Source organism: Scyliorhinus torazame, chromosome 1 (assembly GCF_047496885.1).
Source record: "Scyliorhinus torazame isolate Kashiwa2021f chromosome 1, sScyTor2.1, whole genome shotgun sequence".
NCBI classification, from domain to species: domain Eukaryota; kingdom Metazoa; phylum Chordata; class Chondrichthyes; order Carcharhiniformes; family Scyliorhinidae; genus Scyliorhinus; species Scyliorhinus torazame.
The window spans coordinates 401,605,174-401,627,424 of record NC_092707.1 but is presented as its reverse complement, the minus strand read 5'-3'; the positions used below and the strand labels follow the sequence as shown (position 1 = coordinate 401,627,424).

Here is a 22,251-nt window from a genome sequence, read left to right as displayed (position 1 = left end):
CGGACACTTTATCTAGACTTCCTGTACAAGTCAAACAAGATCAGGAAGGCAAACAAGAATCTGATGAAAATTTTGTAAGTATCTTGCATCTCTCTCATGTTGAAAACGTACCGGTAACTTAGTTTCAAGTACAAAGGTATGCAAGAACCGACCCGGTGATGGGGAAGGTTATGAATGTGATCCAAAAAGGTACTTTAACAGACGTGCTCTGAAAGAATCCAGACTTGAAACCCTGCACCACTAGCCGACTTGAGTTGACAGTTCAGAGTGGGTTCTGCTGTGGGATATTCGCGTGATCATTCTGCTGTGTCTACGAAACAAAATCTTTGGACAACTACATGAAGGATATCCTGGTGTGGTCAGAATAAAGGAGTTGGCATGCAGCTACTTCTTGTGGCCGGGATTAGATGCCCAAATTGAGGAGAAGGTCGAACCATGCCAATTCTGTGGTATATTAAGGAATGCTTCACTACTGTCTCCTTGGGAATAGCCTGCACAACCATGGCAGAGAATTCATATTGACTATGTTGGTCCAATTGAGGGCATATGTTCCTAGTGATGGTTGATGCAGACTCAAAATGGCCAGAGGTCGCAATCATGAAATTCACAACAACTGAACAGACAATTGAGATATTCACAAGGCCGGAGCAACTTGAGTAATAATGGGACTCAGTTTACATTAACAGAGTTCGAAAGGAATTGGTATCTGCCAAATCAAATCTGCTCCACATCACCCAGCAATCAACGGCTTGGCAGAATACTTTGTGCAGTAGCAAGTGAACAGGAAGACACTTCCGTGATCTCAAAGAGTCAAATTCCTGAACGTTGGATATTACCTAAACGAGACAGACGTGGCCAAAGAGACTGTCTTACTGATGTGTATATGTATAAATAACATGATGATGTAATGTAATGACTATTGTGTTGGATCTGTTGTTCAAGTGTTTAAAAGAAATTGTTGTTGGCACTTTAGGAGTAAAGGGGGAGGGGTGTTATGTATTCAAGTAACACCATTGGCTGATGAAATGTCACGTTACATGCAGTGACATCAGCGGAGTGTTTTTGCAGGCTTTTGGGAAATTCAGCATCTTACTCTGTAAAAGCAACATCTCTTAATAAGCCCTGTACTGGTTTTTTACCAACTTAAAGCGTGGCACCTCCTACTTTTTCTCATTGCCGCAACAACAAAGATGGAACAGTAAGGAACAGTGAGCAGCTGATGTCAAGCTCGGATTTCCAAAGTACGATGAAGGGAAGGTTGAAGTGATTTGTGGTTTTGAATTGCTCTGGAAAGAGGAAAATAGGGTAGGGGCTGGTTTCCCAATCCATGTTTTCCATGCCTCTCCTTTGTGGCCTGTCCCCCTTGGCATCTTAGTTCAACTTCTACCAGTCTCAGCACATTCCCAGCATCACCTCCTCACCTGTGCAGCCTCTGCTAGTGTTCCTTAATAATCCATCCTTTCTCCTTGGTTTGAAACTCTGCTCCAGGTTGAATAGGACACCAATTGGCGCAACCTCAGGAAACAGCCAAGTTGGGGGGGTGGAGTCAATGGCAAGCAAGCACTTAATAGTGAAAAGAACGGCTTTGGGCTTCCCAATAGTTCATTTGAAGGTCATTCTGAGAATGATTATCAGACCGTTTGATAGGACAGAGGTAGTTGTGGGCCTTTGGGACGATAGAAAGCGGAGTGTCACCAGCATAAATTTAAAGGTGATCCCACATCTACTGATGTCATGGAAGAACAGCATGCTTGTCTGGAAAGCCATCTTTGTTTCATCCTAACAATCTCCAGACTTCGGAGTCCCAAGCCTGGCATTGGTTGAATACTGTTCCTCGACTAACCTTGTCTCTACAAACGTTGAAGACGTGTTATTGGCTTGTGTCCAAGCTCAGCCGCTTATGAGATACGGGTGCCACTGGCTGGGATGGCATGTATTGCCCATCCCGAATTGCCTTTGAGAAGGTGGTGGCGTGTCTCCTTCTTGAACCGCTGCGGTCCCTGTGGTGTAGGTGCAGCCACAGTGCTGTTAGAGGTTTCCAAGATTTTGACCGAACAACAGTGAAGGAATGGCAAAATATTTCCAATACAGGATGGTGAGTGGCTTGGGGGAACTTTCAGGTGGTGGTGATCCTACGCATGTGCTGCTCTAGTCCTAGTCGGTGGTGGTCATGGGTTTGGGAGGTGTTGCCTCAGGAGCCTTGGCGAGTTCCTACAGTGCATGTTGTAGATGGTGTGCAATGCTGCTGCTGTGCGTCAGTGGCTGGAGGATATTATATTCTGGGATTTCTCTCTGTCCAAACAGGCTACCCGTCACGCAGAGATGGTCGCCATTGACCAAGTCTTGGAGTGGTGTCGCCAAAAGGACAAGGACCGGGAGGAGGTGTTTGAACACACGGTGTTGTATGTCACTGTGGAACCTTGCATCATGTGTGCTGCCGCCTTGCGTCTATTGAGTATCCTTTAGCAATTGCATCATAGCACGAGACACTTAACTCTGAACTGGATGACATTCTATATAAAGAAGCGATTTATATTTAAATTCACCACTCACATGTTCCTCCTCCGCCCCCTCACCATTCCGCATAGGCAAAGGTGAGCATGATTTCTGAAAATGCTTCAAACTTTTGATATTCTTTGATTTTTGATCTTCTAGTGAATGTTAGTAGTTTAGAATCCCTACAGTAAAAAAGGGGTCTGCCCCGACCCACTCTACCTGGGACCAACCCGGCCCTATCCCTGTAACATTGATCATAGCCAATCCACCTAACCTGCACGTCTTTGGACTGTGTTTAAATCCCCGCATAACCTCACCCTTCCCCATCCTCTTCCAGCTCTACCACTCTCCAAGGTATTGGCGCACTTCTAATTCTGGCTTTTTGCGATCACTAATTTGCAATTGCCATGCCTTCAGTTGCTAAGGCCTTCAGTTCTGGAAGTCCCTTCCTTTGCCTCTCTTTCCCCCAAGACTTTTTTAAAAAACCTACTTCTTGCCTTCATATTTCCAGATGTGGCTGCGTGTTAAAGTTTGTTTGATAATGCTCCAACGAAACACCTGGAGAGATTTTACAACATTAAAGGTGCTATATGAATGCAAGCGCGGCATGGTGGAACAGTGGTTAGCACTGCTTCCTCACGGCGCCAGGAGCCCGGGTTCAGTTCCAGCCTCGGGTGACTGTGTAGAGTGCACACTCTCCCCATGAGTCTGCGTGGGTTTCCTCCGGGTGCTCCAGTTTCCTCCCCACAGTCCAAAGATGTGCAGGTTAGGTGGATTGACCGTGATAAATTGCCCCTTAGTATCCAAGTGTGTGGTGTGCTGGTTAGGTAGGGAGACGAGGATGGGGCGGATGGAAGTGAGCCTCGGTAGTGTGTTCTTTCAGACGGTCGGTGCCGTCACGATGGACCAAATGGTCTGCTTAATCTATGGTTGTTATTGACAAAGTGATGAGCTGTTACATAAAAGCCTAATTTCATAATCTGTATAACTATTTACCTATAGTAGTTTAATTACAGAGACGTATAAGAGCCTCCACTTCTACCCCTTCAGTGGAGGGAGTGTGGCTACTCTGCAAGAGACTTGATTAACTTTTGCCTGGATACTTTAGGCAGACTCCAGAGCGATCACTGCTTCGATTACTTTCTGGAGCCAAAGTGAGCGATGGAGGTTTCACAGCAAAAAAATAATTAACTAGATTTTCACCCGATAATATATATAAAAAATGTACGCACACATTTTTGTCCAGAAAACCCTTGGAGCACATGAGCCTTCATTATGGGGTTGTTAACTATTCTAAAGCAGTGTCACTTTCCGCTGCTATTTAGATGTGAACGGGTTATTTATAGAGATAAATTACAGTATAGTGTTGGCACTCAGTTGAACTGCACATCATGGTAACCACTTGGGAGAGTGATTAAGTGGGACGCAACACTCCTCATCCGTAACTGTGTGGAGCAGTAATTATACATGTTGCTGTGTATCGAGCGCCGCTTCTGTCAGTGGAGCAAATGGACGGGGCTACAGCTGTTGAGGGCAGTATTATAAATAAAATGGGGACAATCATACCGAGGGTGCTGTGTCAGAATCATGGCCTCTGGCACAGTTGCTTCATGATTCTTCAGTTAGTTAAATTTTATTGGTTTTCCATTCCCCGGGTTGGATGAACGGCGCACTAAACTCTCAAAATCACATCACACAGTGGGTCGAATCACTTCTATTTTTTGCTTTCTGGTGGCGGTTGATGGGGGAACATTAGGCAGAGTGCCAGCAGATCTCCTCTGAACATCCAAGCCTTGCCATAACGCCCCCATAGGACAATGCCATTCCCGGTCCCCCCCCCACAAACAATGCAGCACCCTTACGGTACTGCACTGTCTGGCTGGAGATTTGAGCCTGCGATCTTTGACCCACAGGAGGGAACCCTACCCACAAGAGCCAAGCGGTCATTTAGAATCCTCAACTACATGGTCACCATGTACTTCCTGAGTACTCGTTGCATTTAAATCAAGAGTCATCACGCTGTAGTTATTTTTGTTCCCTGGGACCACAATTCTCTGAAAATCTAGCCGCCTTTAATTATTCATTCCTCCCACTATCTTCAAATCCAAGCTGTTATTGAACCACGAGCCCCCACCACAGCAGCCGGAGAATTTGAATTCAGTTCATTAAATCTAGAAGACAATACTAGTCTCAGTAAAGGTGACCATGAAACTGCCGGCTGGTTGTTTGAACGTCCCTCTGGTTCACTAATATTCTGTAGGGAAGGGAATCGGCCATCTTTACCTAGCCTGGCCTGTGTTGGCTGCAGACCCAAAGCAATGTGGTCGACTTTTAACTGCCCTCTGAAATAGCCCAGCTAGCAACTCAGTTGTCTTCAAGAAAGCGGCCCATTGCCACCCTCTCGAGGGCAATTAGGAATGGCCGCTAACAGCAGTGTTCAGTGGGAGTTGATCCCATTGAAACAGGCCGACAGACTTGATGCTGGGATGCTGGGAATCTGGAACTGGGACTCGCTCTTGGAGTGGGACCAGTCGGCCCTTTGGAGCCGAGGTGTGATATTTCCCATTATTCCTTTGTTTTCATTGAGGGTCTTTGGAATTCTCTACCCCAGAGAGCTGGAGCCTCCCTTGTTGATCAGATTCCGGACAGAGTTTGATGGGATTTCTGGATACTGAGAGAATCAGGAGAGTGTGCGGAGGTAGATCTGCCATGATCTTGTTGAAATGGCTGATTCGTGCTCCCATCCCTCACACGGTCTAATATGAAAGAGCTGGCATTTATGGGGTGCTTTATAACCTAAAGAGCACCTCTGAAGTTGCCATCTGAGCCTTCACCCTTCCTCAGGTCTGTCAACAAAATCGTATCAGAAATGGCCTGTCCTTTCCAACTTTTAATTGCAGTGCTAGTTCGAATAGAGTAAACAAAGAGGAATTGTTTTCCGTGGAGAAGGGTTGGTAACCAGAGGACACCGATTCAAGGTGATTGGCAAAAGGTGCAGTGATGGCGGGGGGTAACTATATTTTACACAGTGAGTTGGTGCAATTTGGAATCCACCGCCTGAAAGGGTGGTGAAAGTCACGTTTGTGACATTCAAAAGGGGAAATTTGTCGGGGGCAGAAGGTGGAGAACGAACTGGATAACTCTATCAAAAGAGCCAGCGCTTGTGCAATGGATCCAGTAGCCTCCTCCATTGTTGCATCATTTTGTAACTAGTTTAACGGCAACTCAGTATCTCCCTCTCCCGCCGACAGGAATAAAGATGGAATAATGTGAGTGGGGTGGGGGATGGCGGGGGAGATGTCTGTCAGTTTGTGGGGGTGGGTGGGTGGGGGGGGGGAATGGACACCATCTACGTTTTGTTTCTTTTCTCTTCCTTTCCAACCGCGTTTTGTTTTTCACGGGAGGAGAACTTATTTTTCGGCTTAACCACGTTGCAGACATCCCACTGGTTGTATACGGCTGTCAGAATGAGCGGTTCGGAGGCTGTGGTTCAGTACTGAACATTCCCGCAGATGATTTAAAGCACTCTGGGGCTCCCTTCCAGGTAACCCCTTTCCAGAAACCCGAGAATAACGATTCTTAAATGTTTTCATATCACTCCCAAGTTCGACCAAAGAGGCCTTTCTGTGCTGACTTGCTGCAAGTACATGTTTACGATTGTGTTGGTGAGACCTGGGAAGCTTTCAATCAATGAGGCAAGTACCGCAGAGAGCAAACCTATCTGCCCGCAGAGGCAGGGATTTTCATGTGTGCTACTAATGTTAAGACTGGGGGACTCACACAAACCCAAAACTTCAGCATACATCTGGCCACTGAGCTGAATTCACGTCATGCTTTGGTGGAGCTGTAAAGAGTTAAATCATGAGGACAGGTTGCACAGACCCATCTTCTACTCCCTGAGTATTGAAGATTAAGGGCTGATCTGAGCGAGATGTTTTAAGATGATCCAAAAGATCTGATGGGGCAAATGTCGAGAAACTGTTTCCTGTGGTGGTGAGGGGCCCGACAACTTCAAACTAGAGACAGACCATTCAAGGGTACACAAAGAGGATTAGAAACCTGCAACTCTCTCCCACAAAAAAAGTAACTGAGGCTAAAGTTAATAAATGTTTTGCTGGGCAAGGGTTTTAAGAGCCGGGAACCGAGGCTGTGAATGGAGTTCAGATACAGATCAGCCACAGTCTGATTGAGTGGAGAACAGGCTCAAAGGGTAGAATGGCCTTCTCCTGTTCCCGTGCTTCTATTATTCAATGAGCACAGGCATTCGGTATTTGTGAATGAGTGCTTAACTCCCTTTTGCTGGGGCTGTATGTTTTACATCGTTTGCCCCAAATGCTCAGTGAAGTAGGCTTACATTAACACTGCAATGAAGTTACTGTGAGAAGCCCCTAGTCGCCATATTCCGGCGCCTGTTCGGGTACACAGAGGGAGAATTCAGAATGTCCAATTCACCTAACAGCATGTCTTTTGGGACTTGTGGGAGGAAACCGGAGAGCCCGGAGGAAACCCACGCAGACACGGGGAGAACGTGCAGACTCCACAGACAGTGACCCAAGCTGGGAATTGTACCTTGGACCCTGGCGCTGTGAAGTCATAGTGCTAACCACTATGCTACAGTGCGAAGCTCCATAGGTGGTAAAGAAATGTCTCCCTTAATTTATCAGCAGCGAGCCCATCTCCAATTATTCAACATTGCGGTGCTTCTTGCCACTGCGTGAGACCGTGCTGGCACAGAAAATAGAACTAGGAATGCAGGAAACCCTGAGCAAAAACAACAGGGACTGGAAATACACAGCAGGTGCACCAGCATCTGAAAGGAGAAAAGACAGGCTCACGTTTTAGGTATGAACCCTTGGTCAGAACAGGAAACTTGAAAGGCAAAGGAGCTTCGGGAGCCCATAATGCCTTGTTGAATTCTCCATGGCAACACCTCAGCCAATCAGAGTCAACTTGCCAACCACTCAGCATCCTTTTTCTGCGATTGCCTGATATTTGGTATTCTTGCATTTGTCCTGATGAGTGCAAGATGAAAAGCTTCGGCAGCATGTCTCTCTTTTCGGAAAGATTCAAGGTAAGTGATTTCCCTTCATCAGTGAAGAAGCCGACAGCTAACTTACACGTGAGAGACCAGAGTGAGGAATCCTGATTCACGAAGCAGGTGACGAAAGGATTCGACCGACTGTCAAAATAATTTTTAACAATCGGGCAGCAGGGAAGCACACGTGGCTAGCACTGTGGCTTCACAGCGCCAGGGTCCCAGGTTCGATTCCCCGCTGGGTCGCTGTCTGTGCGGAGTCTGCACGTTCTCCCCGGGTCTGCGTGGGTTTCCTCCAGGTGCTCCGGTTTTTTCCCCACAGTCCAAAGACATGCCGGTTAGGTGGATTGGCCATGATAAATTGCCCTTCGTGTCCAAAAATGTTAGGAGGGGGTTATTGGGTTATGGGGATAACCCAGTAACCCCACCCAACACTAAGGGCAATTCTGGACACTAAGGACAATTTGTAACATGGCCAATCCACCTAACCTGCACGTCTTTGGACTGTGGGAGGAAACCGGAGCACCCGGAGGAAACCCACGCACACACGGGGAGGACGTGCAGACTCCGCGCAGACAGTGACCCAAGCCGGGAGTCGAACCTGGGACCCTGGAGCTGTGAAGCAATTGTGCTATCCGCTATGCTACCGTGCTGCCCTCAAAGTGAGTGAGTGAGTGCTGAGTCCTGTACATTGATGGGGTGAGTGGGTGCTGTGTCCTGTACATTGATGGGATGAGTGGGTGCTGTGTCCTGTACATTGATGGGGTGAGTGGGTGCTGTGTCCTGTACATTGATGGGGTGAGTGGGTGCTGTGTCCTGTACATTGATGGGGTGAGTGGGTGCTGTGTCCTGTACATTGATGGGGTGAGTGGGTGCTGTGTCCTGTACATTGATGGGGTGAGTGGGTGCTGTGTCCTGTACATTGGTGGGGTGAGTGGGTGCTGTGTCCTGTACATTGGGAGTGAGTGAGTGTGGAGTCCTGTACATTGATGGGGTGAGTGGGTGCTGTGTCCTGTACATTGATGGGGTGAGTGGGTGCTGTGTCCTGTACATTGGGAGTGAGTGAGTGTGGAGTCCTGTACATTGATGGGGTGAGTGGGTGTTGTGTCCTGTACATTGATGGGGTGAGTGGGTGCTGTGTCCTGTACATTGATGGGGTGAGTGGGTGTTGAGTCCTGTACATTGGGAGTGAGTGAGTGCTGTGTCCTGTACATTGATGGGATGAGTGGGTGCTGTGTCCTGTACATTGGGAGTGAGTGGGTGTTGTGTCCTGTACATTGATGGGGTGAGTGGGTGCTGTGTCCTGTACATTGATGGGGTGAGTGGGTGTTGTGTCCTGTACATTGGGAGTGAGTGGGTGTTGTGTCCTGTACATTGATGGGGTGAGTGGGTGTTGTGTCCTGTACATTGATGGGATGAGTGGGTGCTGTGTCCTGTACATTGATGGGATGAGTGGGTGCTGTGTCCTGTACATTGATGGGGTGAGTGGGTGTTGTGTCCTGTACATTGATGGGGTGAGTGGGTGCTGTGTCCTGTACATTGGGAGTGAGTGGGTGTTGTGTCCTGTACATTGATGGGATGAGTGGGTGTTGTGTCCTGTACATTGATGGGATGAGTGGGTGCTGTGTCCTGTACATTGATGGGATGAGTGGGTGCTGTGTCCTGTACATTGATGGGGTGAGTGGGTGTTGTGTCCTGTACATTGATGGGGTGAGTGGGTGCTGTGTCCTGTACATTGGGAGTGAGTGGGTGTTGTGTCCTGTACATTGATGGGGTGAGTGGGTGCTGTGTCCTGTACATTGGGAGTGAGTGGGTGCTGTGTCCTGTACATTGATGGGGTGAGTGGGTGCTGTGTCCTGTACATTGATGGGGTGAGTGGGTGCTGTGTCCTGTACATTGGGAGTGAGTGGGTGTTGTGTCCTGTACATTGATGGGGTGAGTAGGTGCTGTGTCCTGTACATTGGGAGTGAGTGGGTGTTGTGTCCTGTACATTGATGGGATGAGTGGGTGCTGTGTCCTGTACATTGATGGGGTGAGTGGGTGCTGTGTCCTGTACATTGATGGGATGAGTGGGTGCTGTGTCCTGTACATTGATGGGGTGAGTGGGTGTTGTGTCCTGTACATTGGGAGTGAGTGGGTGTTGTGTCCTGTACATTGGGAGTGAGTGGGTGTTGTGTCCTGTACATTGATGGGTGAGTGGGTATTGTGTCCTGTACATTGATGGGTGAGTGGGTATTGTGTCCTGTACATTGATGGGGTGAGTGGGTGTTGTGTCCTGTACATTGATGGGGTGAGTGGGTGCTGTGTCCTGTACATTGATGGGATGAGTGGGTGCTGTGTCCTGTACATTGATGGGGTGAGTGGGTGCTGTGTCCTGTACATTGATGGGGTGAGTGGGTGCTGTGTCCTGTACATTGATGGGATGAGTGGGTGCTGTGTCCTGTACATTGATGGGGTGAGTGGGTGTTGTGTCCTGTACATTGGGAGTGAGTGGGTGTTGTGTCCTGTACATTGATGGGTGAGTGGGTATTGTGTCCTGTACATTGATGGGTGAGTGGGTATTGTGTCCTGTACATTGATGGGGTGAGTGGGTGTTGTGTCCTGTACATTGATGGGATGAGTGGGTGCTGTGTCCTGTACATTGATGGGGTGAGTGGGTGTTGTGTCCTGTACATTGATGGGGTGAGTGGGTGTTGTGTCCTGTACATTGATGGGATGAGTGGGTGCTGTGTCCTGTACATTGATGGGGTGAGTGGGTGTTGTGTCCTGTACATTGATGGGGTGAGTGGGTGCTGTGTCCTGTACATTGGGAGTGAGTGGGTGTTGTGTCCTGTACATTGATGGGGTGAGTGGGTGCTGTGTCCTGTACATTGATGGGGTGAGTGGGTGTTGTGTCCTGTACATTGATGGGGTGAGTGGGTGCTGTGTCCTGTACATTGGGAGTGAGTGGGTGCTGTGTCCTGTACATTGATGGGGTGAGTGGGTGCTGTGTCCTGTACATTGATGGGGTGAGTGGGTGCTGTGTCCTGTACATTGGGAGTGAGTGGGTGTTGTGTCCTGTACATTGATGGGATGAGTGGGTGTTGTGTCCTGTACATTGATGGGGTGAGTGGGTGCTGTGTCCTGTACATTGATGGGGTGAGTGGGTGCTGTGTCCTGTACATTGGGAGTGAGTGGGTGTTGTGTCCTGTACATTGATGGGATGAGTGGGTGTTGTGTCCTGTACATTGATGGGGTGAGTGGGTGCTGTGTCCTGTACATTGATGGGGTGAGTGGGTGCTGTGTCCTGTACATTGATGGGGTGAGTGGGTGCTGTGTCCTGTACATTGATGGGGTGAGTGGGTGTTGTGTCCTGTACATTGATGGGGTGAGTGGGTGCTGTGTCCTGTACAATGATGGGGTGAGTGGGTGCTGTGTCCTGTACATTGATGGGGTGAGTGGGTGTTGTGTCCTGTACATTGGGAGTGAGTGGGTGTTGTGTCCTGTACATTGATGGGATGAGTGGGTGCTGTGTCCTGTACATTGATGGGGTGAGTGGGTGTTGTGTCCTGTACATTGGGAGTGAGTGGGTGTTGTGTCCTGTACATTGATGGGTGAGTGGGTATTGTGTCCTGTACATTGATGGGTGAGTGGGTATTGTGTCCTGTACATTGATGGGATGAGTGGGTGCTGTGTCCTGTACATTGATGGGGTGAGTGGGTGTTGTGTCCTGTACATTGATGGGGTGAGTGGGTGCTGTGTCCTGTACATTGGGAGTGAGTGGGTGTTGTGTCCTGTACATTGATGGGGTGAGTGGGTGCTGTGTCCTGTACATTGATGGGGTGAGTGGGTGTTGTGTCCTGTACATTGATGGGGTGAGTGGGTGCTGTGTCCTGTACATTGGGAGTGAGTGGGTGCTGTGTCCTGTACATTGATGGGGTGAGTGGGTGCTGTGTCCTGTACATTGGGAGTGAGTGGGTGTTGTGTCCTGTACATTGATGGGATGAGTGGGTGTTGTGTCCTGTACATTGATGGGGTGAGTGGGTGCTGTGTCCTGTACATTGATGGGGTGAGTGGGTGCTGTGTCCTGTACATTGATGGGGTGAGTGGGTGCTGTGTCCTGTACATTGATGGGGTGAGTGGGTGTTGTGTCCTGTACATTGATGGGGTGAGTGGGTGCTGTGTCCTGTACAATGATGGGGTGAGTGGGTGCTGTGTCCTGTACATTGATGGGGTGAGTGGGTGTTGTGTCCTGTACATTGATGGGGTGAGTGGGTGTTGTGTCCTGTACATTGATGGGGTGAGTGGGTGCTGTGTCCTGTACATTGATGGGGTGAGTGGGTGCTGTGTCCTGTACATTGATGGGGTGAGTGGGTGCTGTGTCCTGTACATTGATGGGGTGAGTGGGTGCTGTGTCCTGTACATTGATGGGGTGAGTGGGTGCTGTGTCCTGTACATTGGGAGTGAGTGAGTGTGGAGTCCTGTACATTGATGGGGTGAGTGGGTGTTGTGTCCTGTACATTGATGGGATGAGTGGGTGCTGTGTCCTGTACATTGATGGGGTGAGTGGGTGCTGTGTCCTGTACATTGATGGGGTGAGTGGGTGCTGTGTCCTGTACATTGGGAGTGAGTGGGTGTTGTGTCCTGTACATTGATGGGGTGAGTGGGTGCTGTGTCCTGTACAATGATGGGGTGAGTAGGTGCTGTGTCCTGTACATTGATGGGTGAGTGGGTATTGTGTCCTGAATATTGGGAGTGAGTGGGTGTTGTGTCCTGTACATTGATGGGGTGAGTTGGTGCTATGTCGCCCCTCTGCTGCGTGATGTTGTGCAGACGCAGCAGGCTTGCACAAGGCTCGAGACCCTCCTGGGGCTAGATTGGAGAGCCCCAGCCGAGCAGTACTGGCATCAGAAGCGCACCTTGTGGACGCAAATGCACCGCTCAGTGACGCTCCTCCTTGCTGCATCGGCATCGTTATCACCAGTCATTGTATCTGTCTGGGGACAGGTGTCATTAGTCAAGACCTCAGCGGGTAATCCTTGCCATCCAAGAGCTAAATCCTCACCCGAGGGAGCGCCTCAAAGGTGCCAAGAATTCAGAGTGAGCCGGGATTTATGCACTGGCTATCGGGCGCACACCGCGCAAGATGTCCAACTGGTGGTCGCACACCAACTGCACATTCATGTAGTGGAACACCATCCTAATGATGAAGCTACCGCCTGATGAACTGGTGCTTGCTGGGGTACATGCCTACCATCGATTGCCCCCCTAGACCTAGGGCATATCACTGATGGTGGAGAATTCTGCTGCCCAGGCATCCTGGTGGGTCTGGTCCAGATTGAAGGTGATATAGTCTGATGCCCAGGCACGTAGGGAATCCATCACGTCGCTGATTCACCTGTGTGCAGACATCTGTGAAATCCCACAGGGGTCACCGCTCAAGCCCTGGAAAGATCCAGAGGTATAAAAGTTCAGGGTGACGGTCACCATGACGGCTGCCGAGAGTGAGTACCCTCCTCCAAGCCCTCGTGGTGCCAGATGTGCCACCACCTGATCTTTGGTGGTCCGGCAGCACCTCGAAGGACAGGCGGCGACGGTATCTATCTGCCCTGATGTGGTGCGTCCTCTGCACCTCCTTGCCTGTTGGCTGGCCAGCACTTGAGCCTCACCAGCTGGCCCCTGCTGTTCTGAGGCAGGCTCCACTAGAGCAGGGCTCTCCCTGAGCTGGACCTGCCCCTCCAACCTCCTTGAATCTGCAACAGCAGCTGCAGCCAGGTAGGTAGCGAGCATAGCTGACTACTCCGAAATTAATTCTCTGCGGGTGGGGAAAGAGAAGAAATGTTCGCGAGATGACTATTCCCTTGCCCATCCAAAGCCACCAGGCTACATAAGTCACCCTGAGTTGTGCTGCTGCGTCACTGCCAACAGCACCCCACTCCTCACATAGTCTCCTCAATATGTTGTCGTCTGCACTGGAACCCTGTCCTCATCAATGAGCGGCACTGGGCCTGTGATATGGTGAGCCTCTATCCTCACTACCCATCCCTGTCAACAGGGGTACTGTTGGCTGCCACAACCCCTGCTGTGACCCCTGTCCTGTTTTCCCAGTGGGGTCTAGTGTTGGTGTCCTTATAGATGGGCTGTGTGTTATCCTGCCAGCAGGGTGGTACCTGGTTGTGCAGTGGAGAACCTCCCTGTGTGCCACCAATTGCCTCCATGCTTAGAGACTTGTGTGAGGGCACGTCTTACAGATGGGGCTGAGCGAGAGAAATGTGCATTTGCTGGGAGCTTAGTTGCAGTGTGATGTGGGTCCTGTGTGTGACTCACGTTGTGACAACCTGCCCGGGAGCAGGAGCATAGTGGTGAAGCAGCGCTTGGAGGCAGCTGGTGCTCCTGAGGGGTAGGCTAGCTGATAGTGTGACTGATGAGGCCTCTGCCCTGAGAGGGGCAGCATGTCGGGGAGGGTGCCAAAGGCCACGGTGCCTGTAGCCTTTGTTTGGGGTGAGCTCTGCTATTCCCCTGGTTGCCCTGCCGTGGGGCTGAGCTTCTGAGGAGTGGCAGCACCTGGTGTGTCACTGATTGAGCTTGGCCACGCCTACCCAGGTGATGACTCAGCTGGGGTCTGAGCGTTTCCAGAGGGGCGACCTGGGTGGGCTCCCAAATGACCAGAAGCTATCTGAAAATAGAGTTTTACAGCACAGAAAGAGGCCCTTTGGTCACTCACGTCCGCACCGACCATCAAGCACCTAACTATTCTAATCCCATTTTCCAGCACTTGGCCCATAGCCTTGAATGCATGGCCTTTCAAGTGCCAATTTAAATACAATCTAAAATTGTGAGGGTTCCCGTCTCTACCGCCCTTTCATGCAGTGAGTTCCAGATTCCAACTAACATCTGGGTGAATAGATTTTCCTCACATCTCCTCTAAACCTCCTACCCATTACTTCAAATCTATGCCCCCTGCTTATTGATTCCCCCCACTAATGGGAAAGGTACCATCCTGTCCTCCCTAGCTATGTCCCTCATAATTTAATACACCTTAATCAGGTCCCCCTTCAGCCCCCTCTGCTCCAGGGAAAACATCCCAACCTATTCAGTCTCTCTTGACAACTGAAACGCTCCAGCCCAGGCAACATCCTGGTGAATCTCCTCTGCACCCTTTTCAGTGTAATCACTTCCTCTCTATAGTGTACTACAGAGTACTCCAGCTGGGGCCTACCCAGCGTTTTATACAGCACAAGCATAACCTCCCTGCTCTTCGATTCAATGTCTCGGTTAATAAAGGCACGAAACCGATAGGCCGCCTTAACCACCTGTACTGCTGTCTTCAGAGATCTATGAACCTGCACACCAAGGTCCCTTTAATCCTCTGCACTTACTAGGGTCCAACCATTCATTGTTTATCCCCTTGCCTTGTTAGTCATCCCAAAATGCATTTACACGTTTCAGGGTTAAATTCCATTTGCCACTCTTCTGCCTACCAGTCCGTCTATATCATCCTGTAATCTAAGGCCTTGCTTCCTTGCACCTCGCTATTTACCACACCACCAATATCTTGTCATCTGCGAACTTGCTTATCCCTCCTACATTCACATCCAGATTATTAATGTATACTCCAAACAAGGGACCCAGCACTGATCCCTGCAGAACACCACTGGACACAGGATTCCAGTCACAAAAGCAACCTCCAGCCATCACTCTCTGCCTCCTACCAATGAAACAATTTTGGATCCAATTTGCCAAATTGCCCTGGATCCCATGGGCTCTTACCACCTTCATCAGCCTCTCATGTGGGACTTCGTCAAAAGTCTTACTGAAGTCCATGTAGACTACATCAAGCACACTACCCTCATCTACACACCTAGTTGTCACCTCAAAAACTTCAAACAAATTTGTAAGACATGACCTCCCTTTGACAAAAACATGCTGACTGTTCTTGATTAATCCTTGCCTTTCCAAGTGGAGATTAATTCTGTCCCTCAGAGCTGTTTTGAGTAGTTTCCCTATCACTGAAGTTAGACTCACTGGCCTGTAATTTCTTAGTTTGTTCCTACTTCCCTTGAATAATGGCACCACATTAACTGTCCTCCAGTCCTCGCACCTCTCTGGTGGCCAGAGAAGATTTGAAATGTTTTGTCAGAGCCACTGCAATTTTCTCCCTTGTCTCCCACAGTAACCTGGGATACATGTCATCTGGCCCTGGGGATTTATCCACTTTTAGGCCTGTTAAAACTGTTAATACCTCCTCCCTCACAATGTTAAGTCGTTCAAGTAAATCACAATGCACCTCCCTGATTTGCAGGACACACTGAGCAGTCAGCAGTGTGGACAGCCAACGTCCTGTAAGTAGCACCAAAGGAGTGTGTTTAAATCACACACTGCAGCAGTGGTGGGCTGAGCAAGACCTCCCCGATCCCGAGGGGGACACCCCAAGTCCACAAACTTGCCATCAAGTCATTCCCCGCTATTTCCCCCAGCCCAGACAGTCACCCCTCCCAGCAAACCCGACAATCTTGAGAGTCTTTCAGAGTTTTCTTACCTTCTCGCTTCCCCTCAGCAGCCATGCCGCCCAAGCCCGGCTTGTAAATACTTGCCCCAATTCACACCCACATGCGTTCTGTCTGAGAGGGGGTGAACGTCATGGGGGGGGGGGGCGGTGGAGCACAAAGTGTCCAACCCGCTGATATTAAAATCCATGAAAATGGGACGGTGCAATGATTAGCACTGCTGCCTACGGCGCTGAGGACCCAGGTTCGATCCCGGCCCTGGGTCACATTCTCCCCATGCCTGCGTGGGTCTCACCCCCACAACCCAAAGGTGTGCAGGCTAGGTGGATTGGCCACGCTAAATTGCCCCGCTGGAGTGGGGCTCAACTGCAATTTTGCCTCCAGCGAGGGACCGGAGCCTGGTGACGGAAATAGCACCAGATACAAACCTGATTTCTTTCAATTTTGCACGGTTCTCTACCCGATCGCGATTCGCGCTTTCAAATGGCAAAACGGAGAATCCAGCCTCTCATTGAAACATGTAGGATGCTTAAGGAGATTGACAGGGCAAATGCTGAGAGGATGTATCCCCTCATGGGAGGGTCTAGGACCAGAGACCATATTCCCAGAATAAAGGAGTGCCAATTTGAGACTGAAATGAGGAGGAAATCCTTCTCTCAGATGGTTGTGAGTCTTTGGAACTCCTTGCCACAGAGAGCTATGGGAGCAGTCATTGCGTATATTTAAAGCTGAGATAGATGTTGTGTTATGTACTCTGGGATAACACAGGCTGCAACTCGATGCAGCTTTGACCAAAAGATACTCCAGACTTTGAAGTACGTTCAATGTGATTTATTGAACCATTAGCACAGTTCTCCCATGAGTTCGACTCTACTGCTAATCTTGCTATAGTAACGCAGTCTAACTAACCAGTCTGCTCTAAGCCATGTGGTGGGTGTGATGCTTCTGATCTGCCCCTGCCCTACTCTCTAAGTGTCGCCTGTGGAAAGAGACAGAGCATGTGTGCCCTGTCCTTCTATATGGGTTGTGTAATGCCCCCTTGTGGTAGTGTCACCTCTGGGTGTCTTGACTGCCCATTGGTCGTGTCCTATTCTGTGTTCATTAGCTGTATGTCTGCATGTCATGACGTCTCCGGTGCTCCCTCTAATGTTTACTTAGTCGTAGTGTATTTACATTAACCCCTTGTGTATTTACAGTGATGCATATCACCACAACAGATTCTTGATCAGTAAGAGAATCAAGGGTTAAAGGGAAAGGGCAGGCAAGTGGACGCGAGGATTGTTGGATCAGCCATGATCCTATTGAATGGTGGAGCAGGCTCGAGGAGCCAAACGGCCTACTCCTGTTCCTTTTTCTTAAGGTCTTATAAAGAAAACGTGACTTTCTTTTATGGAGGAAGAGTCAAAAACAGCCAAAAAAGGGAAAAAAACAATGTACAGTATAAAAAGCATTTAACGTCTTGTGATTTGCTGCAGTGCGAGTCCCCACAGACTGCAGAATTATCCACTGTGGCTCGGTCACTGGACGCTTTCTCAGTAGAAGATCCGCTGCTTCCTATACTCTCTTGTGTCTCATTGCCAGCCTGTCACTGCTTATGGCCTTGGAAGTCCCCTCTCTCCCTGAGTTGGCTCTGTTCCAGATTTGTCCTTGACTGTGCACTGATTTAATTAATCTTAGGATGGTAACTTTGGCAGCCCCTGGAAAAGATTGTTTTCTGCACTTTGTGCTGCCTTCCGCAGCATGTGGAGCCAGAAGTGATGTATCCAGTTCTTGTGCATACTTTATTTAAAACAACATGAAGTTTGTACATGTGCAAGTGAGGAATGTATGAGTAATATATTTTTTATAGCAACTAAAGATTGCATTAGCGTTGTTGGGTTACGTGTGGAGATCTCCCATACTCCCATATGTGCGGTACGATAGCACAGTGGTTAGCATTGTTGCTTCACAGCGCCAGGGTCCCAGGTTCAATTCCCGACATGGGTCTGTGGAGTCGGCACGTTCTCACCGTGTGCGTGGGTTTCCTCCGGGTGCTCCGGTTTCCTCCCACAAGTCCTGAAAGACGTGTTCGGTGAATTGTACATTCTGAATTCTCCCTCGCTGTACCCGAACAGGCACCAGAATGTGGCGACTGGGGGCTTTTCACAGAAACTTCATTGCAGTGTTAATGTAAGCCTACTTGTGACAATAAAGATTATTATTATTCTCCACTGTGGGTTAAGCACTCGGGAACCTTTGTGTTGTGGCGTTGTCAATGTGCTCGTAAAAATGTCCTTCATTTGGTATGAGTATCGACATCCTACTGGGAAGGTGGAGCAGGAGAAATCTTCACAAAGATTTTTGTTTTACCAGTGCTATATGTCTATTTTGGCTCACATGAAAGTACTTGCTAATTTATATTTATAAAGTGAAAAGTTTAACAAAACTTCAAGTCATGCCAATCTATCCGACTGTGCAATAATCTTCAACAGAAATAGGAGCAGGAATAGGCCACCCAGCCCCTTGAACAATAAGAGGAAATGCTGGAAAAACTCAGCATGTCTGGCAGCATCTGTGCAGAGAGGAGCAGAGTTAACATTTTGAGTCCGTGTGACTTCTTCAAAGCTAAAGAGAGGGTGAAATGTGATGGATTTGTTTAAGAGGGGGTGGAGCTAAATAGGTCAGTGATAAATGAAGCTCTGAGATTTGACAAAGATATCATGGGCACAAGACAAAAGGAATGTTAGTAGAGGTGTTAAAGACTAAAGGTGCTGATCGTGGCATAAAGGTAAGATAGCAGAATGCGCCAAGAGCTGAACAAGGATCATCGCTCTGAAAGCAAAACTTAGAATCATAGAATGTGCAGTGCAGAAGGCCATTCAGCCCATCGAGTCTGCACCGGCCCTTGGAAAGAGCACCTTACCCAAGCCCACACCTCCACCCTATCCCCTTAATAACAAGGCCGGGTTCAGAGGAGCATAACAATTCAGGAGAGGAGTGTGTGGCTGGAGGAGATTACCGCAGGTGAGAGCATAGAGGTGATGAGCAAGTTGGGCTGTGCGGGATCCAGTACAGAAAGCAGAACTTCAGATGAATTGTAGTTTATGGAGGGTGGAGAGGGACCATCAGCCAGGAAAGCAGTGGAGGTGACAAAGTCATGGTGGGCCAAAATGGCCATGTTGCGAACAGGAGATATTTGTGGTATGGGGGAGATGGGAGGCAGTTCAGCTAGGTTATTTCAGATTCTGTAGATCTGTGGTATACCCACAGTCCTTTTATGTAGCAGAAAATCTATATTTTACTCGTGCTTTAATGTTGGTCACAATGTTTTGGGAGAAAATACAAGATTCAGAGAAAAATAAGTTTGAGTTATTAGACGAGTGAAATTGGCACAAAATATACAACAACAGAGGATTCAATGAGGGCCCTTTGCCCCACCTTAACACATGCCTAAACTTCACACAGCCATGCGTGGTCTCTGACAGGGTGCTGGTTTAGTGCCACACCTGACCTCGATGCTGACTTCTGATTCACCAGCACTCCCCATGATGTTGACTTACCCCCACAATGAACTGGTTGATGACTGGTTTAAATTTACTGCAGTTGTAATATCAAAGAACATTGCAACATGCAGCGACATCACCATCCGTGCAGTCAGCGTGTTGCACGCGGAAAGTCGAGCCCAGATGTGGTCTCCAGGTGTTGAGGGGGCAGGGGTGAATTGGACCAAATTGTGCAGATGGAATGTGTTCCCCGTTTTAAAATCGTACATTCTGCCCTGATTTATTTTCATAGAAGTACACAATGTACAGCACACAAAACAGACCATTCGGCCCAGGTTTACGCCAGTGTTTATGCTGCACATGAGCTTCCTCCCATCCCTTTTCGTCTCACCCTATCAGCATAACCCATTGCTTTCTCCATTTGTTTATCAAATCACAGGATTTACAGTGCAGAAGGAGGCCATTCGGCCCATCGAGTCTGCACCGGCTTTTTGAAAGAGCACCAAGCCCACACCTCCACTCTATCCCCATAACCCAGTAACCCCACAACTCACTAAGGGAAATTTTAGACACGAAGGGCAATTTAGCATGGCCAATCCACCTAACCTGCACATCTTTGGACAGTGGGAGGAAACCGGAGCACCCGGAGGAAACACACGCGCACACGGGGAGAATGTGCAGACTGCGCACAGACAGTGACCCAAGCCAGGAATCGAACCTGGGACCCTGGAACTGTGAAGCAATTGTGCTAATCACTGTGCTATCGTGCTGCCCCTTAAATGCACCTATGCATTTGGCCTCCAATACTGCCGACGGCAGGGAGTTCTCCTCATTTGGGACAATAAATTGCTACTTAATTTCCTGTTGGATTTATTCATGGCTAATTTATATTTACAGCCTCCAGTCACAAGTGCAAATACCTTCTCTGTGTCGACCCTATCAATCCTCTTCATAATCTTTAAGCCCTTGAGCAGATCACCCTCAGCCACCTCTTTCCTGGAGAAAAGAGCCTCATCGGAACAATCTTTTCTGATAAGTTATAACTCTTCCTCTGGTCTTCTTGTAAAACTTTATTTTTTTTATATATATATATATCTTATCTTCAATACTTGTTCATGATTTCATTATGTGGAGACCAGAGCTGTGCACAGGACTCCCAAGTGTGATCTAACCAAGGTTCGATACTCGTTGAACATGATGTTACAGCTTTTAGATCTGTCCCTCTGGAACAAATCCCCAATACGTTTTTTTAAATGACCTTAAGCCGCTTGGCTACTTTTTAGTGAGTTGTATATCTATACCTCCAGATCCCTTTGCTCCTCTGTCCTGTGTAGATTCTCTGACATTAAACGCCAGCATCAAAGCACAGTAGCAAAATATATATTTTCTGCTTCAAACCATAACAGGCAGTTTATCAGCAAGTTGTTAAAACGGTGTGAAATCAAGACATTTTTTGACGTACAGGGGTTTCTTTGCATTGTTGAGAGAGAAGCGAGGAGACACAAAACTAAGGTGCAATAGCGCCTACTCTGGCAAGAGGGTATAATTATAGTATAACCTGTTTCATAGAATTTACAGTGCAGAAGGGAGGCCATTCGGCCCATCAAGTGTGCACCAGCCCTTGGAAAGAGCATCCTACTTAAGCCCACGCCTCCACCCTATCCCCATAACCCAGTAACCACGAAGTAACACAGTGATAACCAATGGTTAGCACTGCTGCACCACAGCTCCAGGGTCCCATGTCCAATTCTGGCCTCGGGTGACTGTCTGTGTGGAGTTTGCACGTTCTCCCCGTGTCTGCGTGGGTTTCCGCCAGCTGCTCCGGTTTCCTCCCACAGTTCAAAGATGCGTACGTTAGGTGGATTGGCCATGTTAAATTGCCCCTTAGTGACCAAAATGTTAGGTGGTGTTACAGGGTTATGGGGATAGGGGTGGAAGCCTGGGCTTAAGTAGGGTGCTCTTTCCAAGGGCTGGTGCAGACTCAATGGGCTGAATGGCCTTCTCCTGCACTGTAAATTCTATAAAATGTTCCAAAATATATTCTGATTAGATTTGGCTTTCATTTTCAAAGTTATTTTAGAACTTCGTTTTGGTTTTCAACCTGATTTCTGCTCTCATGATTGAAACCACCATTTTGCAGACTCTCCTGATGTGGGTTGCGATGTTGAGGCAGTGCATTTAAGCGCCTTCGCTAGCTCCCTGTATATTATCGGAGGAACATCTCTTACCAGTAGAGAGATAGAGAGACACACATGTGTAACTCATCTATATGTCGGGACTTTGCCGAGCGAGAGATTTAATCTCCAGCCCCTGTTCTCTTTTAATCTTGTAAACCCACTTGAAAGAACCGGTGATTGGGAGTGGCTCCAGTAACATGGAGTATTCCGTTATCAGAGAGAGTGCGCAAGGACATTTATCCCATCTCTCTGGAACGGTTATGTAGCAGAGGGGTTGCATTAAACCCCCTTCACAGTATTTACAGCATTCCATTTTGTCTTGACACAATACCTGTTGGCACCGAGGGATTTAAGCCTTCCCAATAACTCCTACTGCCTGGGCTTAATTCCAGCCATCTCGTAAATAAAATCCCAATGTTGGACTTGACATTTGGATCAGATTGGAAGCCTGTGTCCAGATATTATTTGCATTGTTGTGTGTGTAATGCCCAAAGTCACCAGATGGGGGTGACATTGCATTCCTGGAGCCACGAACATCACTCGTGCTGTTTTCATTGGTGTTTTTCTTTGGGGAT

At 48.5% G+C, this 22,251-nt stretch overlaps 1 protein-coding gene across 1 annotated transcript in view; it reads left to right on the top strand.

Annotated features, from left to right (window-relative positions):
- adat2 (adenosine deaminase tRNA specific 2) overlaps positions 1–22,251 on the top strand; it is a 45,009-nt gene that overhangs the window by 21,230 nt on the left and 1,528 nt on the right. The window contains exons 3-4 of the mRNA XM_072514003.1: positions 2,305–2,455; positions 5,934–6,040. Of these exons, the coding sequence (XP_072370104.1) occupies positions 2,305–2,455; positions 5,934–6,040 (258 nt within the window). The remainder of the gene's footprint in view (positions 1–2,304; positions 2,456–5,933; positions 6,041–22,251) is intronic.